Here is an 18,574-nt window from a genome sequence, read left to right as displayed (position 1 = left end):
ATACACCAAGTTTATAGACTGGAAAACTCAATTTGGTAGATATCAGTGTTCCCCAAATAGATCAATGAAATCAATGTAATTCAATTTTAAATCCTAGTAGGCTGGGTTTTTTGTGGTAGAAATTGTCAAGCCGATTTCAAAAATTATGTGGAAATAAAAGAACCTAGAATAGGTGAAACAATCTTGAAAAAGAACACAAAAAGTAAAATGGTTGGGGTTAAGAACCACTGAGTTGGAAATTTATTATCATGATTTTAAAAATTTTGGATCTACTTTTAAGTGCCTCAAAATAGATTTATTTTGAAAAATATATGAAGATAACTAAAGCGATACAAAAAATGAGAGATTGAGAAAGAGGTAAATATAAGTTCAAATTTAAATACTGTAAAGTTCCCAACATATTTGTGTATTTATGTTCATATACATAGATAGACGAATGGAAATATAGCAGTAGTTTTTGATTCATAATTTGTAAACCATTTGGGGTTCTTTGCAAGCTTTAGAAACTGATGCTGGATAAGAGGCAAAGAAAAGTAATATTGGCAGTCACAGGAGCTCAAAGAAACAATGGGATGCTTGGCAATGAAATGGAAAAAGGCAAGAATGAAAATAGTTCTGAAAACTAGGAACCAATGTCCATGACTACGGTAGTATTTACAGCCTGGGCATAATGCCTTTGATGGAATTGGATGACATGCCTACTTTTTTATCACTTTGTGCCTCTCCTCAAGATTAAAACTCCAGGGAGGTGGAAACTAAGAAAATGCTGAATTTTTTCAAAGATAGTGGCAGTATTTTTTTTTCCTTTCTACGCATGCCTTTTGCAGTAGGGTTTTTTGGTCCCTTCCATCAAAAAGTAAGGTTTATCTCTACTCTTGAATCAGTATGGACTTAGGTTTGAGACTTTCTTTGGTCAATGAGGCATTAGCCAATGTGAAATAGAGAGAGGCTCTAGTAGCACTTGTACATTGGGCTCACCGTTTTTTTGGCTACAGTTGGAAATCTGAGCTACAATATGAACAAGTTGCAGCTAGTATTTTGGAGAGATTACTTATAAGCAAACCAAAGTGCTCCAGCTGACAGCCTGACTTTGCTAGAATGTCAGACCATATTAGACCACCTTCTTGGAACTGACAGATCACTGCAGTGCAGGACCGAATTCAAGAACAACTGATCCCGTAAGCCTAGTTCACACTGCTAATTCAGAGAATCATGAATGAATTAAATTGTTTTTCAAAGCCACTAAATATAAAGGAGATTTGATGTGCAGCCATGGATAACTGAAACAAACAAAAAGTTGTGTTAAGGAGAAAATTAAACATGCAGCATTGGCTCTGGACCTAACATTGTCCTTAATATTACAGAAGCATCTACAACAAATCAGTTATATTCTAGTCTTAGTGTTGTGATAATCATAGTAATAAAGAGAGAATATATTGAGTCCTTTCAGTGTGCTGACATTGACTTATGTACTTTATCAGTAGATAAGTATATTATTGTTCTCATTTTATAGATGAAGAAACTGAAGCACAGTTTAGTAACTTGGCCAGGGTCATAAAACCATAAGTGACAGAGTTACAATTTGAACTCAGATAGTCTCTTTCTAAAATCTATGTATAAATATTTGGGACCAATACATGTCTTTTCACATCAAAACATATTGATTCTTGTAATATCAAATTACAATTAAATAAGAAAGATTATATGAAAACATGAAGAGCTTGAGGTCATTATCCTCTTTTATATAATAAGTTGTTTTTTGTTTGTTTGTTTGTTTTTTTAAGACAGATCTCACTCTTACCCAGGCTGGAGTGCAGTGGTGCAATCTCAGCTCACTGCAACATCCACCTCCTGGCTCAAGTGATTCTTGTGCCTCAGCCAACCAAGTAGCTGGGACTAAAGGTGCATGCCACCAGGCCTGGCTAATTTTTGTAGTTTTTGGTAGAGATGGGGTTTCACCATGTTGGCCAGGCTGGTCTTGAACTCCTGGCATCAAGTGATCTGCCCATCTTAGCCTCCCAGTGCTGGGATTATAGGCATGAGCCACTGTGCCCAACCAAGTCATATTTACACAGTATCTATTACTTCCTACACGAAAGATGAGCATATTTTCACACTTTTATTTCTTTTTCTCCTCTCATTTCAATTTTTGATTTTGTTTTTTTTGTAATTTAATTCACAATTGTCCCCTGCACATAATTTCTATAAAAAGTAAACCATATCTCCTTGTTTAAATTAATGTTCACTTCTATTCTTCAACATGGCTCCTCTTTACTAAGATCTTTTACTTTGTTTTCTGTTTGGCTAAATTTTATGATTATGTAGTCTTTCCCTCCATACCCCACTCCTTCATCCCATAGGGCTCATCATTTTTCTTATGCTTAGGAATATTTGCCTGTGGCTCTTATAATCGGAATACAAATTAATTGGGTATAAAATTGGAGATCACATATTTTTCTCTTAGTTTTATTGAAATTAATGAATATTATGAGAAGTGTTTTAATTTCATCTATTAATGGATATTATGAGACGTGTTTTAAGTTGATCTTTCTACTTCTGCTTCAAATCCCTAGGAATTCTTATCTTGGTAATTTATCAGTGTTTACTCTTCTGTATTGTTATTATTATTTGCAAATACAAGTCTTCAAGCAAAACCTCTGCTTTTGTTTCAGTATTTTGTGTTTTATTAATTGTATTATTGTGTTTGGCTATACCAATTAGAAGTTTGTTGGATTACCTTTAGCTGACTTCAGTTTTCATTAGCTTTCTTCTAAATTACTTTAAGATATTTGTAACTTTTCATTTCTTTTTTGTGAACTTTCTTTACATCTGTCCTCCATGTCTCAGATATAGTTTCAGTAGTGTTTATTCTAGTTTCTGTTGTTTCTTTTTCTTTATTTTATTTTATTTTATTTTATTTATTTTATTTGAGACACGGTCTTGCTCCGTCACTCAGGCTGGAATGCAGTGGTATGATCTCTGCAACCGCTGCCTGCAACCTCTGCCTCCCCAGTTCAAATGATTCTCCTGCCCCAGCCTCCTGAGTATCTGGGATTACAGGCGCCTGCCACCACACCCAGCTAATTTTTGTATTTTTTTAGGGGAGAGGGAGTTTCACCATATTGGCCAGTATGGCCTCGAACTTCTGGCCTCAAGTGATCCACCCGCCTAGTGCTCCCAAAGTGCTGGGTTTACAGGCATGAGCCACCACACCTGGCCTTCAGTTGCTTCTAATGTGACGTTTAGTCCTCTGATGAATTCTCCCATTTCTTGTGTTCATCCACTTACCTTTTTCTTTCAATTAATCTTTTAGTTCACTTCCATGAAATTTATTTTAAATAAATGTTTTCTTTGTAACTCTGAAGCACATTGTTTCCTGGTGTATATTTATATTCTGTATATGTCTTTTGCTTATGTTTCTTCCTCTGTCCACTATCACCTCTATCTTTCCATTTCCATACACAGATTTTTCATTATTTGGAACTACTCATTTTCAATAGGAAAATTTCTATATTGGAATATTTTTTGACATGGGAAGTAGTGCCATACAAATTGAGTGAGCTGGGGAACTCCACATTTTCGATTTAGATTTATTCTCTTAAAGAGAGGTTGGCAAATATTTTCAGTGAAGGGTTAGTAAACATTTTAGGCTTTACGGTCCATAACAATAACTCTGTTGTTGTAGCACAAAATCAGCCATAACAAAATGTAAATCTATGGGCATGGATACGTGCCAACACAATCTTTTTTTTACAAAATACAGATGGTGGGTTGTATTTGGCCCATGAGCAATATTTTATGGGCATGGATACATGCCAATACAATCTTTTTTACAAAATACAGATGGTGGGTTGTATTTGGCCCATGAGCAATATTTTGTTGACTCCTGCTCTATTGTACAGTTGTAGACAGGAGGCTCTTACCAAATAATGATGAGGACAAGTATTACAACTCTTTGGTGCAGATGAAGTGCAGTGAGTGATAGTTTGTTCCTTCGTTGATTCTCTGTCACAAGAATGGATGCTGCTAAGTTGGCAGAGATTGTGCTGTTACTTGATACTGATGCCACTACTGTCCACATGACCTATCGAGCACTGATACTTTATCACTCTATCTCTCTTCCTGGACATTTCTCTTCATTTCTTCTTCTATTCTCAGATGTAACAATTCTAATACATTTTTGGCAATTGCCAACCTCTCTTTTGATTTTCTTTTTCGTCTATGTTTATGGACTACATTTATGGACTAAGTTTTTAGGCGGGCTTTTAGAATTTATAAAAATGGTTATCCTTCAAGAAAGTTACTCTTAAAAATTTGAAATTGATCTGGCTTCTAAATTATTGTTGCTATACTTAGTTTTAATAAATCTCTTCAGAAACTAAATTTATTTATTTACTTTTGGCTATATGAAACCTGTGCACAAGAAGTGAATTCTTATGTTCAGTGGGTGCATGGTCTTAAAGTAAAAATACAAACAAGCTGGGCATGGTGGCTCACGCTTGCAATCCTAGCACTTTGGGAGGCCGAGGTGGGTGGATCATGAGGTCAGGAGTTCAAGACCAGCCTGACCAAGAAGGTGAAACCTCGTCTCTACTAAAAATACAAAAATTAGCCAGGCATGGGGACGGGTGCCTGTAATCCCAGCTACCCAAGAGGCTGAGGCAGAGAATTGCTTGAACTCGGGAGGCAGAGGTTGTGGTGAGCCGAGATCACGCCACTGCACTCCAGGCTGGGTGACAGAGTGAGACTCCATCTCAAAAAAAAAAAAAAAAACAAAAATGAAAACATCTAAGTGCAAAATACTTGTTTAGTTATATGATCTTATTCTTTAAACTTTTCGGTTCATTCATTCAACAGACAAGTTTAAACATTGGTAATATGGGGGTGAGTAAGATAAACAATGTCATTCTCAAGGCAATGACTTATTTTCTCCCAGACTTACATGTTATTGTGAATATTTTAATGTTAATTACAATTCTTCCCCTATCTTCCTACAACCACCTCAGACAGACCAAGAAGTGGGACAGGTTAAGAAAAATAGTAAGAAAAGAGAGCTTAGATAATTTTATTTATCATATCATTAAGGATTCATTATAGTTTTTTGCTCATATGAGAAAAGGAGCTCTTAATGCATGCAAATACCCACTTCAACTCCCTTTTTAATAAGTATTTTATTTTATAAAGTTTGGCTAGAGTTGTTATACAATATCTATAGTATATATTTATGTATATTCAAAGTGTTTATGATATAATATTACATTTAAAATTTGTTTACATTAGATACTGATTTTTTAAAATAGAAAATATGACCTTCAGGTAGTTTGATCAGAATTTTTGAGTGTAAACTTTGCCAAAGGATATCTTACGTAAATTGGTGAGGATTATTTACTTGGTGTGTAAAAAACATGCAGTAGTAGCCAAAGGTATTACCTTTTATTTTGATTTTTGTGTGTGTATTTTTTGTCCAAAGAATAGAAATGTATAGAAGAGATATAGTATTTTCCGTAAAAATTTGGGGGAGATTCATGGTTCACACTATTTAAAATTTTTTTCTTTGTAAAATGTTGAGTGTTTTTACTGTAATAGTATCTCTAAGCTTGGATACACTCCTTACTTTTCTGTCTGTATGGAAAAAGCAAAAGGAATAAGAAACCAAAGTTTATTGTGGGAACTGAGGTTAAGAGAGGCATAACTATCAGCATTTACACAATTAATAAGTTATAGTACTAGGACACAACTCCAAATTTGTCAGACTAAAATCCATGCTCTTATCCATATATCACTTGCTACTATGCCAACACATTTTATCTTCAGATAATTTAATAAATGTAAATCTTTTTTCTGGATAATTCATGTCTTACAAATCACAATTTTTTATATGTCAGGTTGTTTTCTTCCAGCAAATACCATCTAGAAATTTGTTTATTTCAGTTTTTCAATGGCTATATTTATTAATGTATTCAACTAATATTTACTGAGCTGTAGGGGAAAATAATATAAATTAAACAGACAAAATGTCAAACCTCATGAATTATTTCCATATCAAAACTTTGCTGGCCTCTGTGAAATAGTCACTGTGATCGCTTCTCGGCCTTTTTGCTAAGATCAAGTGTAGTATCTGTTCTTATCAGTTTAAAATAATCACTGTGGGAAGTTTTACACCTATTCTGGAGATGTGTCTATCACTCAAAATATTTTGGGAATGCATCTCTTTCACAATTTTCTAAACAGTTTTCTCTTAATCTTCACCAAATCCTAAACGAGAAGTGTTTGCTCTTAGGGTATATATTTTAATTTTAAAACAACTAAACATCATCCCAACCTAAAGGCAACAAATTAGTTACATAGTAAGTTAAGTAATTTTTTTTCCCACTGGGTTACCCAACACTTTGTCTTGCTCATTAAGATTATAGATTGAAATATGATATCTGTTTTCTTTGACTTTTAATGTCAATCTAATAGCAGTTCTCTTAAGAAATTCTATTTTATTCCAGAAATGAAGGGCGGAATTCTTGGGCTACCATTTCATAAACTTCCTGATTCAGATTTGAAGAGAAGCACTCATATTTTTCAGTCACACGCTGGTCTGTAGACATGTCTTATATACTTACTTGGTCTATATCTGAGTGGGGAAAACGATAGGAGACGTAACATACAAATAAAGAAAGGAAAAAAAATCCCAAAGTGATTACAGTGTTTTTCTTGAGCTGTTAAGAGACTGATCATATATATAATGTACATTTTGATCATTTCTTGTCTCATTTATACTTTTCCTTATGTTTGGGTATGACCTCACTCCATTTATGCTCAACTCTAATTTTATCCAACATTCCTGATCTTTCCTGTTGTAATAAGGTTGAGTCATTTAAATTCTGCACTATAGAATTGTTATTTGATGTACCTTTCTCTCTATTAAATATAAGATCCTTAAAAACATGCTTTGTACATTTCATTGATTATTGTATCCCATAAAGCCTCATCACAATAAATATCAAATGGGTTGGGTGAGATCGCTTATGCAATATAATCCCAGCAATTTGGGAGGCCAAGGCGGGATCCCTTGAGCCCATAAATTCGAGATCTGCCTAGGCAACATAGTGAGACTTCATCTCTACAAAGAAAAGAAAAATAAAATTAGCTGGGTGTGGTGGTACACACCTGTAGTCCCAGCTACTTCTGCAACTGAGGCAAGAGGATCTCTGGGAGAGGTACAGGCTGCAGTGAGTCCTGATTTTGCCAAAGCACTCCAGCCTGGGTGACAGAGTGGGACCCTGTCTCCAAAAATAAAATAAAATAAACTAGGTTAAATTTTTGAGAAGAACAATTAATATCAAATGAGTGAATGACGAATGTTTGAACAGAAGAGATTATATATGAGACAAATTTACAGAGTTGGTTTGCAATTGTGTTTATAATTCCACAAGGAACAAAATCAGGGATATATAAGAAAATATCTGCTTTAGTCAGGGAGGAAAAAATAAAGAATTAAGAAAAAGAGTCCTAAAAGTTTAGTTACTAATGAACAGAATATTCATTATGCATTGGAGTGTATCCGAGATTTTTGCAAGAAGGAGGATGTTAGCTAAGAAAATTGTATTTGAAGCTCATATGTGCTTTAAAATTCTTATACTTATGGGAATATTAAGCTCTGAAATGCTAAAGACAGTTACATGTTTTATACTCTGTAGAAAGGGTTTCTATCATAAAAATAAACAAAAAAGAATAATTCTATATTTAAATTTTTTCATCATTAAATATGATCACATTTCAACTTATAATTTTACAGGTACCTACGGAATACTGGACATACGGATTCAGAATCCATAAGGCTTTATCACCTTGAATCAAGGATTTATTTGATATCATCCTCGGTCTTTACTTCCTATCAAGTAACATTGTTTTGAAAAACAGAATTAACACATTTGCCATAAGGGAGTTTTTTTTTTTTTTTTAAATACTTCGCATACTCTCCAATGCCCAAAAATAGCAAGGTGGTAAAAAGAGAATTAGATGATGATGTTACTGAGTCTGTCAAAGACCTTCTTTCCAATGAAGACGCAGCTGATGATGCTTTTAAGACAAGTGAACTAATTGTTGATGGCCAGGAAGAGAAAGATACAGATGTTGAAGAAGGATCTGAAGTCGAAGATGAAAGACCAGCTTGGAACAGTAAACTACAATACATCCTGGCCCAAGTTGGATTTTCTGTAGGTTTAGGAAATGTGTGGCGATTTCCATACCTATGTCAGAAGAATGGGGGCGGTAAGTAATCTTTTTAAGTGATAAATTACTGTAGTAAATTGCAATTGGGTTTCTCAAATAGCTCCTATTATTGCTGTTTCTCATTATTTTTGAAACTTTCAATTTCATTGTAAAGCTAGAGAAACCCACTTCTTTGTGGGAAGTGAGCCCAGATATGTTTTCAGATTACGTTTCCACAGGAGCAGATGGGCTTGCTGTGAATGCTCAGGGATTGCTTAAGGGTAACACATTCTCAACTTCTTGCTCTGGAAGCTTATTAAACAACTCTGAATAACTGAGTGAAACTTTTCTTGCATCATTTGTGCCTGTAAATTATTCCCTTTGAAGAATAACCTGAAGCTTCTGATATATGACAATACTGGTGAAGGAAAACAGAGAATTTTCTCTCCGTGATTTATTAATTCTTAATTTTAAGTTGCCTCATTCTTCAAAAAATACAAAATGATATGTAACTTAGAATAATTATAATCTTCAAATGCTGATGAGAACATTTAGATCCCAGTAGAAGGAATGTAAACAGATAATACAATGCTAGACATTCTTCATTCTTAGGCATTTTATGCATTTCCTTTCCAGTTCTATGGGGGTATTTTGGAACAATGTTCCGTCTCAAAGACAACTTTAAAGAAATTAGCAACCTTAATTTTAAACAAAATTATCTGCAACATCATTGTTATTCTTGCTATTAATATTTGCATTTGTACTTATAAAGGCTTACTTAGCAAAATTATCTTAGAAGTCTAGGGAAAAAACTTTACAAAGGGGAAAATTGTTTACGTATGATGCTAGTTCTATAGTACACCAAAATCAAACTGAATTTAATTTAACATTGGATTGAAATGTTATTATCTATGTATATGAAATATTATTATTTATGTACATGTACATGCTGTTAAAATAAGTGTGGCTGCAAACAAAATATTCCATAAGTCATGCATTTCAGGACATAAAGTATATAAAGAATATTTTGGTATTTGATTCTAGTTTGTGATAATTTTATTGACTGGACAAAGATATGGTTTATTTTTAATGTGGTTGTAATCTACAAACCCTACATCAAATAAAATAATAAAACCCATGCGTATGTAAATTTTTTCCTGGCCACTGAAACATGAAACTCTAAGATGTTATGGTGACAAAATATGTTTAAGATATCTTTTAGTTAATTCAAACAGGCACAAAACAAAAGGTTTGGAAAAAGTAGCCCATTTGGCAAATCTGCCTTAGAGGTAAAGATCGATACATAGAGTCAGTGACGCACTGTGCATCCCTATACTGAAAAGCTCCTTAGCTAGCTGGTAACCTCACACATGAATTATTTATTAAATCAGCTGTAAGCAACTATGTACTATCCTGCTTTTTGTTTCTCACAAATCATTCCATTTGCCAAGGCTAGCAGAATATCAATTCTGGTTTTAAGACTTTTTTGCCTTGTAAATCGTATTGACCACACTATTAAGGAGGATAGCTGATTTGGCTGAAAAGTCAGGTTGACTTCCATTTAGTACAATTTCTGTCTTGCTGGAGAGTGCTAAAAGATTTTATATGTAGTAATTGGTTCTTAGCACAAATGGCTCGTCCTTCTTATTTCCATACATTAAAAAAGTCAAAATATCTTTTCTAGTATTATTTCTTTTCTACTAAATGGAAATACTAGAAAGCAGTAGTGTACATATTATAAAATACAAACCGATTTTTCACTTTAGAATGGTTGTTACAGTACCAAAGATTGTACTCACCATTCAGTATGGCATTGAGTCTTCTAATTGTTGGAGGAATATCTTCTGGCTAAACAACCAGAAGATAGTCCTCTGCTTCAGGCTATCAAAATCTTATTCATGAATCACTTAAGCACTTTTTGAGTAATAGAAAAAAAAGGTAATAGAGTCAATATAGGTTTATTTGCCTAATGATATTATCCTTTTAAAACACAATGGTTAAGCGAAGTAGGTGGTATAGTATAGAGACTTCCAGATCAGGTTTTGAAGTCAATTTCACTGTTTGAAGCCTGGTTCTTTTACACATTACCCATGTGACCTTTCACAGGCTACCTCATTTGTTCAGGCTTAGTTTCCACCCTGTAAAATAGGGTTAATAATTTTATCTATCTCCAAGGATTCTTGTAAGGGATACATTAATAGCTACAGGTAATGTGCTTAGAAATGTGGCTGGCAAATAGTACATGTTCAAATATATGTATTTAAAGCGTAACACATTTATTAAATCGTAGTCTTTCATAACATGGGAACTTTCAGAAATGAAGACCCAAAGACTCAGGGAAAACTGTTTTTTTTTTTTGTTTGTTTGTTTGTTTTTTTTTTTTTTTTCTGAGACCGAGTCTTGCTGTTTTGCCCAGCCTGGAGTTCAGTGGCGCAATCTCTGTCTGCTCACTGCAAGCTCCGCCTCCCGGGTTCACGCCATTCTCCTGCCTCAGCCTCCCGAGTAGCTGGGACTACAGTCGCCCGCCACCACGCCCGGCTAATTTTTTGTATTTTTGGTAGAGACAGGGTTTCACCGTGTTAGCCAGGATGGTCTTGATCTCCTGACCTCATGATCTGTCTGCCGCGGCCTCCCAAAGTGCTGGGACTACAGGCATGAGCCACCGCGCCCAGGCAACTGTTTTTATGCTTAGATTACCTGAAGAATAGGCAGCCATGTAGAAATGTGATTGGACAAAAGGGTAGATCTAATGAGAATAGACTAAAGGAAGCAAACCCAGCAAGTCCTGTCTGTTCAGATTTTTCTTGGCCTCTCTGAGTAGCATTCCTTTCTCCTGGATATGAAACAGGACGTTTCCGGAATGAGGATCTTCAAGGGAGAAGGGAGAAAATGAACTTTCTAGGTTTTGTAGCTTGCTTTGGCGAAGAGGCATCCTACTTTCTATGACCCACCTTGAGGGAAAAAGAAATCTTGTGTCTGTGACTTGCTTCAGGGACAAAAAAAGAGTGGGAGACAGGAGTAAAGAAAAAGGCCAGGAAGCCTTGGCTTCTGAGGTCCTTCCAATTTCCTTTAGTTTCAGGTATCCAGCATGCCAACGTGCCACGCTTAAAAGAAAAATTATTTCAATAGCTTTTGGAGTAGAAGTGGATTTTTGTTACATAAATGAATTATATAGTGGTGAATTCAGAGATTTTAATGTACCCCTCACCCAAGTAGCATACATTGTACATAATATGTAGTTTTTTAACCCTATCCCCCATCCCAATTTTCCCCTTCTGAATCTCTAAAGTGCATTACATCATACTGTATGCCTTTGCATACTTATAGCCTAACTCCTACTTATGAATGAGAACATAAAGTTTTTGGTTTTCTACTCCTAAGTTATTTCACTTAGAATAATGGCCTCCAGCTCCATTCAACTTAATATGAAGGGCATTATTTTGTTCCTTTTTATGGCTGAGTAGTATTCTGTGGTGCATAATATCACCTTTTCTTTATCCACTCGTTAGTCGATGGGCACTTAGGCTGGTTCCACATCTTTGCAATTGTGAATTGTACTGCTGTAAACAAATGCATGTAAGTGTCTTTTTTTTGGTTTTTGTTTTTGGCTTTTTTTTTTTTTTTTCGACAAGGTCTCACTCTGTCACCCAGACTGGAGTGCAGTGGTGCGATCTCAGCTCACTGCAACCTCTCCCCATCTCTGGACTCAAGAGTCAGTCTTCCCACCTCAGCCTTCCGAGTAGCTGGGACCACAGGCGCGCAGCCCACGCTCAGCTGTTTTTTTTTTCTTTCTTTTTGTATTTTATTTTTTTTTAGTAGAGACGGGGGGGGGGGGGTCTCACCATGTTGCCTAAGCTGGTCTCGAACTCCTGAACTCAAGCGATCTGCCAGCCTCGGCCTCCCAAAGTGCTGAGATTACAGGCATGAGCCACCGTGCCCAGCCTCAAGTATCTTTTTCATATAATAACTTTTCTTCCTTTGGGTAGATATCTAGGAGTGGGCTTGCTGGATTGAATGTAGATCTACTTTCAGTTCTTTAAGGGTTCTTCATACTGTTTTCTATAGAGGAATTTGAGATAGAAGAAAAGTCTAAGTATCCAACAGCATGTCACGCACACATAACTGGAAAAAAATCCCCAATGAGTTCAGTCATAATTCTTTCTCTCTTTTTTCTTACTCATTCACATGCGTATAAACAACCCATTCATAATCTAAGATTTGATGCAGATGTTAAAATTCACTTTCAGTCTTTGGGAAAAACATTCAGGTCAGCAGTTCCTGAATGTTACTAATCATTTTAGCATTAGAATTTTGTTTTCTAAGCTCATGCATCCAATTTTTACATTGTATATGTAGTTTTGTTAGAATCAACTAAGAATGAAAGACTGAAAATCAGTCATAGAAAGGTTCAGATTATGTAGCAACTACTATGTAGGGAAATGCCTGGATATAATCATTATTACAGAGATATACAGATGCTGAGATAAATAATTTGAAAAAATCCATTATTTCACTGCTTCGGCTGAATACAGTTACTCACTAAATATTTGTGTTCCACTAAATATTCCATTAAGACGATTTGAATAGCTTCAAAAATCTATTCAGTGATATGATAAATATGTAGGAAATGTATAATAAAAGGCTCTTTATAGAAAATAGGAATTAGTTACCATTGATTGTAAGACCATTACATTTAACAGTATCTAGTTGGACAAAACTGCAGATTAAAAAATTGAATGTAAGAAGTTTACCTAAGAGGTCATTTAATAATAATTTGCACATGTAGCCTCATGTAGGAATGACCTCCGCAGGCTGAGATGGGAAGATCCCTTGAGATGGGTAGTTTGAGAATGCAGTGAACAGTGATCACACCACTGTACTTCAGCCTGGGTGACAGAGTGAGAGCCTGTCTCCAAAAGGAAAGAAAAGGAAAGAAAGACACAAAGAAATGAGTAAAGGTTTTTTCATTTATCTTTTTATAATTCAGTTAATAGAATCTTGTGTTAACATTGTCAAACTCTTTAGGTACCTTTTGAAATCACTAGTCATAGTCATATGTCTTAATTTGTGATTTAACTAAAAAATACTTTTTAAAATATGGAAATTTTATTACAAGGATAATAACATATACATTTTTACAATAGATATTAAATGTTTCAATTTCTTAATGACTCTCACTACCTTTTCTGATAATTTTGGAAAACAAAAAACTATTTGTGTACTTCTTTTATGTAGTATTTATGGGAAAAATGACATTTGTCTCTGGTAGAAGTTATGTTGCTGTTTTTTTTTTTCTTTTTCAGTCTAAGCAGACATTTCTTCTTCCATGAAGTTATTTTATTCAGAAAAAAAAAGTCAACGTTAATGCCATAAAATCTCATTCACTCTAATTTTTCTGATTTAGAATGCATTATTTCAATGAGTTTGTATAAATTTTAATAAATGAGTTCATAAACATTGTGTGAATAAGATTTCTAGGAGTTTGTGAAACCTGCCCCAGAAAAGAATGAATTTTAAATAATCAATTATTTTTATGGAAAATGAAACTGTTTTACTCTTTAAATAAATTTAAACTAAAGCTATTCATTAATATTCTTAATTTTATCCTAATTATTTTATTATCAGAAACTCTTTGTAGAAATCAAATTCAAATTTCAGAATCTAGAAAGTGCAAAGTAATGAAATTGTGTCTTCTTCAGAGTTCTCCATAATTGCACTATATAGTAATTCAAATATTATCTTTAATGGGATAAACTGAATTAGTGTATTTTCCACTGTATTGAAAATATAATCTATTTTTTGTTCTTGTTTCTTTAGGTGCATATCTTTTGCCATATTTAATACTACTTACGGTGATAGGTATTCCCCTTTTTTTCTTGGAACTCTCTGTGGGTCAAAGAATTCGGCGAGGCAGCATTGGTGTATGGAATTACATAAGCCCTAAACTGGGCGGGATTGGATTTGCAAGTTGTGTAGTAAGTTTCCTGGTGTTGGTGTATGCTGTAATCTTTATAGGGTTTCAAATTATATAATTAACATTTAAATGAAACTTTTGAGTGTGTGTTAATAAACAACTCTTTTACTATGTTTTAGAAAACGTTACTGGCATATGGATTAACTATAAATATTAATATAGCTCAATGTTGTTAATGCCTGTTCTAAGTCCTGAGAAAGACATTAACTTTTTAGAAAAGATAATGTGTCCCAAATAAATAATAAAATGAAGAGGATTTTAAAATGTTAAATAAAATTTTATGCATTTGATCTCATTCTTTTAATGGAAGAGGTATGAGAGGTTTAATGGGATATCATTTTATTTTGCAGGTGTGCTATTTTGTAGCTCTCTACTACAACGTCATCATTGGCTGGAGTTTGTTTTATTTTTCTCAGTCTTTTCAGCAACCCCTGCCTTGGGATCAGTGTCCTTTGGTGAAAAATGCTTCACACACTTGTAAGATATGTATAATATAGTGTTTTGGTATTTAAGCATTATAAGAGTGGCAAAGGTACAAGCTTTCAAGATTTTTTTCTTTTTAAAATAATGTAGAAACATCATTCAAAATTATCATTATAACAGACTTTGCTCACATTCAGGATTGACAGACTCTTAGAGATAGACTTTTGGGACCATATAATTTTTCTAGCTCTTTCCAAGTTACTTTACTATGCCCTAAGATATTAGGGTAAAGTATTATAAGCCTTCACTTATTAACTTTGATAATCTTTATTTTATATGCCCTGATTGATGCCTTACATTTTCATTAAAACTAACAGAAAGGGGACAGAAATAAGAATTTGAATGAAAATAGTTGCTTTTATGTCTTTGGTTCTGTTGTTTCTTACTTTTCCCATCATTTTTTAAATCCCATAATATAATATAAATATTATAAAGAGCAGTCACCTATAGTAGTGATGTCTAGTAAACATAGATTGTAATGCACAGCTATAGTTTATATTTTTCAAGTAAACATGTTTAAAGAAAGTAAAAAGAAATAGATGAAATATTTTACTTAATCTATTATATAAAAATACTATTTCAATATAATTACTCTAAACATTATTAATATAATAATTCACAATAATTTTCTTATACTGAATCTGAAATCTAGTTCAAATTTCACATTTGTAACCCATGTCACTTTAGATTGGCCCCATTTCAAAAGCAACATGTGGCCAGCAGCTAGCATATTTGACAGTGGTTACCCAGGGAGTCAATCCCATAATTCCAAGGGTAGTAGGGGTGATAAACCTGATTTGTTTAAATTACTTTGATAAGGGGTTGGGTGCGGTGGCTCATGCCTGTAATCCCAGCACTTTGGGAGGTCAAGGCAGGTAGAGCCCCTGAGGTCAGGAGTTTGAGAACAGTCTGGCCAATGTGGTGAAACAACATCTCTACTAAAAATACAAAAATTAGCTGGGTTTGGTGGCGGGTGTCTGTAATCCCAGCTACTTGGGAGGCTGAGGCAGGAGAATCACTTGAATCCGGGAGGCAGAGGTTGCAGTGAGCTGAGATCGCACCATTGCACTCCAACCTGGGCGACAGAGCAAAACTCGGTCTCAAAAATAAAAATAAAATAAAATAAAAATAAATAAATAAAAATTACTTTGATAAGAGGTTCACATATTCTTACTGCAGGACTGCATAAGAAATATTTAACAGGATACATTTCTGTTGGTTGCACAGTTGAGTTTTTATTGTTCATTGTGAATTTACATGCTGCTATACAGTGGTAGTACTTTTCTAGGAAGCATTAAGAATTCACTTACAGGTTTATTGGAAAAGAAATTGTCTCATTGCTCTTTATATTCTGAAATAATTGTGTGTTACTTTTCTTCCTACAGTTGTAGAACCAGAATGTGAACAAAGTTCTGCCACCACCTATTACTGGTACAGGGAAGCACTGAATATTTCAAGTTCCATTTCTGAAAGTGGGGGCTTAAACTGGAAGATGACCATCTGCTTGTTGGCTGCCTGGGTCATGGTTTGCTTGGCTATGATCAAAGGCATTCAGTCTTCTGGAAAAGTTAGTATGTTAGAGCCCTTCCCCATTCTGCTAATCATCATTTCTGGATTCATCCCTCTCTCAAATTCTGTTACAGATTTCTGTGGGCAAATCACACATAACACTTCATTCTAGGTAGTTAAATATTAGTGAAAAGTGACACTTTAAAAGTGTGCTTACATTTTTAAAAAGACAAATAAAAACAGTGTTTTATAGTGAAATCTAAGGTTAATTATAATCTTTCCTTATTTCAACAAGATCTTTAAAATTTTTGTGAATACTTAAGAGTCCTTTCTTTTTGCCCTTTATTCAATCAGCCCTAATGTTTCAGTTCTCTAATTACCAATTAGTTAAATTATGGAAATTGGGGAAAGTGGTAAAATGAGTAATTCATTCATTTTGTTTGTTTGATATCATTTGTTTCTCTCTGCTGTACGTGTTCGAAGGAATAGTTGCATAAGACATTTTGAAATAATGTAATGTGGAGTGTTTCTTAAAGCTCTGAACATCATTAAGTAGTTAATAATAATTCCAACAAGGAATTCAGAGTAATGTAAAAGACTAAATATCATTCCTTCTAAGGCAAATTGAAAATTAGAATGGTTGTGGTTTAAAAAGACATTAAGTGAATTCTAGGTAGCTTGTTTGTTATTATTTTTAAAGGACGCGCTAGGAAAGTAATTGCTATTCACTATTTTGCTTTCGTATTACTTTTTTTTTTTTCATTATCACAGCCATTGTTCTAAAGCTCTCCACATCTCTTGGCTGGATCATAGCAAGAATTTACTGTTGGCTCTTCTCTCTGCCGTTTAACTGTCCAGCTGTGCTATTTTCCTTTTCAAAGTATAACTCTGATTTCAGGCTAACTTATTACCACTCATCATCATATACTAGCAGGAATGGCAATAGTAGTAGTAGTAGCAGCAGCAATAGTAGAAGTAGTCATGATAACAATAATAATAAATGATGATAAAGATGTTTCTGACAAGAATTAGGGTAAGAACAGTAATTGAAGCCAATTATTTATTGCAAATTTATTTTGCTTTGGGTACTGTGATAACTACTTGTTATACTTTATCCCATTTAATTATAAAAACCACTCTTGAGAAGTAATTTTTATTTTCAGAACCATTTTACAGATTTAAAATAAACAGGTTTGAGGAATTAGGTTAACTTATCCAAAGTTTCATGGCTATTAAGTTCTAGTATTTGGAGTCAAATGCAAGTCTGTCTAAATCTAGAGCCCATGTTCTTTAACTGCAACACTATAATGTCTCACCCCGTCCTAGTCCCACCAATTAGTGAACTCTTTTAGGGCAGAAGTCTGTCTAATTCATCTTTGCTTCCTGTTACTTTATATCTAATTAAAAATTTTAGTGACTTTTTAACTTGTAAATTGTAGCTGATTTTACATTTATCTTCCTGAAGGAAACTCTGTATCATTTTGTCTTTTGAATTTGTGAATATACTTGTTAACACATCTAAATATCTTTAAGTCTTTGGCAATGTTATTGTATTATATGACTAAATAACTTCGAATTGTTCAATTGTGTGTGTCTTCCACTATGTCAGAGCCACATTCCTGTCACATTATAAATGAAGGAGTGGATTCTTAAATAAGACCTAGCCATATTTATATGATTCCTAACATAATATCATTTGATAGAAAGAAAACCAACTGTGGTCATCCAGAGAAGCTCAAAAACTCTTGTACTCAGGTTCTCTTACTACCAGGTTTTGTTTCTGTTTCTTCTTAGTCTGTGTCTTAGCATCACTTAAAGAACTATTCATCCTTTTCTTATCACAGAATCTTGGGGTTGTTTTTCTCGTGTCATGTAGTGTAAATTTATATAGAAAATGTAATACAATTTATTTAGTACATACATTTATTATTTTAATGAGAATGCCTCAGGAAAAGACTAGTATTTGGGCAATATTTGAAGAAAGAATTTAACAGGCACTGATGGGGAGAAAGCTAGCTGTAGGTAATGTGAGCAAAGATGTGGAAGCCAAAATTGTCACAATTCCTCAATCTGAAACAATGAGTTAAATATAACAAGAATGACTTTATGAGGAATTAAAGGTTAAGCTTTGTGTTTACCTACTAAACAGAAAATGCCTCCAAATAAACAGTGTCACAAGTACAGAAGAGAGAAATATTGTTTAAGGCTAGCACATGGAAAAACAACTTAGAGGATTTAGCAGCTAAAAGAAGAATGAGTCAGCTGGTGATGTGCTTGGTCAAAACACACAGTCATACATGCATATACATATACCCCAAAATGCTAAGTGGAAACTGCATGAATTAAAAGAGGGGTATGATAGGGACATTGTCCTTTGGGCTAGGTAGGCACATATCAGTTGGACCA

The 18,574-nt window shown here is 34.2% G+C and overlaps 1 protein-coding gene and 1 pseudogene across 2 annotated transcripts in view; both read left to right on the top strand.

Moving 5' to 3' along the window:
- Window positions 1-18,574, top strand: part of SLC6A15 (solute carrier family 6 member 15) — a 53,028-nt gene that overhangs the window by 12,687 nt on the left and 21,767 nt on the right. Inside the window, exons 2-6 of one of the 2 annotated variants that reach the window (XM_055356928.2) lie at window positions 6,495-6,584; window positions 7,787-8,262; window positions 14,020-14,177; window positions 14,527-14,653; window positions 16,045-16,226. In XM_055356928.2, the coding sequence (XP_055212903.1) occupies window positions 7,974-8,262; window positions 14,020-14,177; window positions 14,527-14,653; window positions 16,045-16,226 (756 nt within the window). In that variant the 5' untranslated portion in view covers window positions 6,495-6,584; window positions 7,787-7,973. The remainder of the gene's footprint in view (window positions 1-6,494; window positions 6,585-7,786; window positions 8,263-14,019; window positions 14,178-14,526; window positions 14,654-16,044; window positions 16,227-18,574) is intronic. The other variant, XM_004053632.4, reaches the window with a different exon arrangement.
- LOC115930379 (uncharacterized) lies at window positions 6,080-6,233 on the top strand (annotated as a pseudogene).

This window comes from Gorilla gorilla, chromosome 10 (assembly GCF_029281585.2).
Source record: "Gorilla gorilla gorilla isolate KB3781 chromosome 10, NHGRI_mGorGor1-v2.1_pri, whole genome shotgun sequence".
In the NCBI taxonomy this organism is placed as follows: domain Eukaryota; kingdom Metazoa; phylum Chordata; class Mammalia; order Primates; family Hominidae; genus Gorilla; species Gorilla gorilla.
The sequence above is the reverse complement of the archived record's forward strand: the minus strand, read 5'-3'. Positions and strand labels throughout refer to the sequence as shown.